This window comes from Salvia splendens, chromosome 3 (genome assembly GCF_004379255.2).
Source record: "Salvia splendens isolate huo1 chromosome 3, SspV2, whole genome shotgun sequence".
Lineage (NCBI taxonomy): Eukaryota > Viridiplantae > Streptophyta > Magnoliopsida > Lamiales > Lamiaceae > Salvia > Salvia splendens.
This window is the reverse complement of record NC_056034.1, coordinates 28,943,533-28,946,647: the sequence shown is the minus strand read 5'-3', so window position 1 is coordinate 28,946,647 and position 3,115 is coordinate 28,943,533. Positions and strand designations below refer to the sequence as shown.

Below are 3,115 nucleotides of genomic sequence, written 5' to 3'. Positions count from 1 at the left end.
TGGTTTTCGAGAAATAATATGAAAATAACCCTAGTTGCATTTATTAATTTTCGAAACTCGAAAAGCATGCCAAATTGGAATAAACCTCTATTAATCAATAAATATACGCATGTAAATTAAGATCCCATCTCCAAACCTTTATAGACTATAGTACTATATAAATTTGAAGTTCACGACCAAAGTCCACACTCAAACTCCCCTTCCCTCTTCACTATCTTCTTTGCATGGTTTCTACTTTCCTACAAACAAAAAATAAACTGCCCTTTTAATTCGTTGCAGCCATGTTTGGAAAAATTAAGGTTAGGGTATTGGACTCGACCAAGTATGCCAAGAAGCTCGGAGAAGAAGATCCAAGACGAATCTTTCATGCCGTTAAGGTTGGAATAGCAATCACGTTGATGTCTATGTTCTACTACTTCAAACCTCTTTACCATAGCTTTGAAGAAGCAGGAATGTGGGCGATTTTAACCGTTGTTGTCGTCTTCGAATTCACAGTCGGTATGTTCTATAATACAACAATTAAAAGAAATTTTCTAGCTTAATATTCATTAGTTGATTCGATTTATAATTAATTTGTTTTAGGAGGAACAATTGCAAAAGGTCTCAATAGAGGGGCTGCAACATTAGTGGCTGCTGGATTAGGGGTTGGAGCTGAATATTTGGGCAATGCATGTGGAAACAAAGGAGAGCCTATTATTCTTGGCGCTTTGGTTTTTCTTTTAGGTAACTAATTAATTAAAATTATATTTATTAACTACATACATTATGATAACCATTATTTTCTGATTCATAATCTATAAATAATTTGATTGCAGCGAGTGTAGCAACGTTTACAAGATTTGTGCCACGAGTGAAGAGACGATACGACTATGGTGTGACGATTTTCATACTCACCTTCACTCTAGTCGCGGTCTCAGGGGCTCGAGCTTCTCAGATTTGGAAAATGGCGTATGAGCGCCTCACCACCATCCTCATCGGCGGCGCCACCTGCATGGTTATATCACTATGCATCTACCCAGTTTGGGCAGGCCAAGATTTGCATAATCTCATTGCTACTAATATAGGAAAGCTTGCTACATTCTTAGAAGGTAAATTAAATAATTATAGTAACTGTTTTACACTCCTTCATTAATTTTTTACAATGAAGAAAGTAGTTTAATTACGCGAATTAATTAATTATTATGTGGTGTGAATTTTATAGGTTTTGGTGGTCAATTTTGTAATTATTCGGCTGATGGTGAGGATAAGTCATATCTCCAAAGCCATAAAACAGTACTCAACTCAAAAGCAAATGAGGAAATATTGGTTAGTACTTATTAATAACTATATTACTAATTATTGTAATGACTCAAATATGAGTATCCACAAATGTTTAATATTATTAATTTGATGTTATTACAGGCGAATTTTGCTTGGTGGGAACTTGGACACGGTCGTTTTAAGTTTAATCATCCATGGAAAGTCTACTTGAACATCGGTAGCCTAGTCCGGGAATGTGCTTGCCAAATTGAAACGCTTAGTGGTTGCATAAATTCAAAATCTCAGGCAAGTATTTTTAAAAAAGGCACATCGCCAGAAAAATCACAAAATTTGGTCAATCATGCAACTTTAAAACATACCAGTATATCATAATTTAAACATTTTTTTAATTGTCTCGTTTATTTGTATTTTGAGGGAATTGTGGGTGGCGCGGAAGTCGAAATCCATTATTCCTTTTGCAAATTTTTTACATCTTTCACAAAGCCATTGATTTTATTACGAAAATTATAATTATAAGATTAGGCTGGCTTCCAAATCTTATTTTAAAGTTAAGATATAATTGATTATTTTTTAAAGTTGCAGGAGTTGATTAAAATTTGAGCAAACTCAATGATTTTTGTGGCAATTTACCATTTCAAAGATATAGAAAAATAAAATCTCATACTACCTCCGTCCCTGAAAATTCGTCCCAGTTTTCCATTTTCGTCCGTCCCTCAAAATTTGTCCCATTTCACTTTTACCATTTTTGGTAGTGGGTCACATATTCCACCAACTCATTCCTACTCACATTTTATTATAAAACTAATATATAAAAGTAGGTCCCACAATCCACTAACATTTTCAACTCACTTTCCATTATATTTCTTAAAACCCGTGCCCGGTCAAACTGGGACGAATTTTGGGGGACGGAGGTAGTAGTATATAAGTTTTTGCTAATATTTAATTTTAACATAATTACAGGTTTTATGCGAGTTCCAACAAAAGATCCAACCATCATGTGTGGAAATGAGCATAGAATCAAGTAAGGCACTAAGGGAATTAGCTGAAGCAATTAAAGAAACGAGATTCCCATCAGCAGCTGTTGAAATTCATCTACAAAACTCCAAAGCTGCAGCTGAGGATCTGAAAAAAATAATGGAGAATTCCTCACTTCCAACTATAGCAGGTCTTCAAGAAATTGTGCCAATTCTTGTGATAACATCGGTGCTAATCGACATCATTAAATTCGTAGAGAAAATATCAACTTCTGTTGAAGAACTATCGCAGAAAGCAGGCTTTAAACAAAGGAACAAACAAGCACAAGTGAAGCCAGTTCATGATCACGTTGTGATAGATGTTATCGAGATTAAGACAAAATACTCACCGCCGCAGATCTAGAATATTTCTTTTTAATCAATGCATAATTGATTAGAATGGTGTCTTAGTCCCCTAATTGTCTATTTTCTTGCAATTATGTGAGGGATTTTAATGTAATTTTTCCACTTGTATATAAAATTGTTAGGAAAATTGGCCTAACTAATTTGGTGGTTGGAGCATCAACAACACGGCCATCTATGTTGGAGTGGGAAAGATCGAAGAGCTTGTGTGCACACTTTTGTTCTAATTTATTATAGAATAAAAACATGATTAAAATTTTTAGTCTTGTATAACTAGAAAAATAAAGGTGCAAGCAGCTCGAAGCAACATGTTTGTTTTGTTATCTATTATTTTATATGAATTTAATGAATAAATAAATAAATAATTATGACAAATCTTATGATAAATAAATTTCTTCTCTTAAATTGGAAAATAAGGAATTTAGAATAAAAGCAACTAGAAGCATGCTTTTCATTATACATTCTAACATGTGCATGAC

General features: G+C 33.8%; 1 protein-coding gene across 1 annotated transcript; it reads left to right on the top strand.

Moving 5' to 3' along the window:
• Positions 1-207: 207 nt before the first annotated feature.
• Positions 208-2,908, top strand: LOC121795619 (aluminum-activated malate transporter 8-like). The gene is made up of 6 exons (XM_042194162.1): positions 208-498; positions 583-723; positions 816-1,088; positions 1,202-1,305; positions 1,402-1,545; positions 2,221-2,908. Exons 1-6 carry the CDS (start codon positions 282-284, stop codon positions 2,635-2,637), a joined length of 1,296 nt encoding a protein of 431 aa, XP_042050096.1. The 5' UTR covers positions 208-281; the 3' UTR covers positions 2,638-2,908.
• Positions 2,909-3,115: the final 207 nt, after the last annotated feature.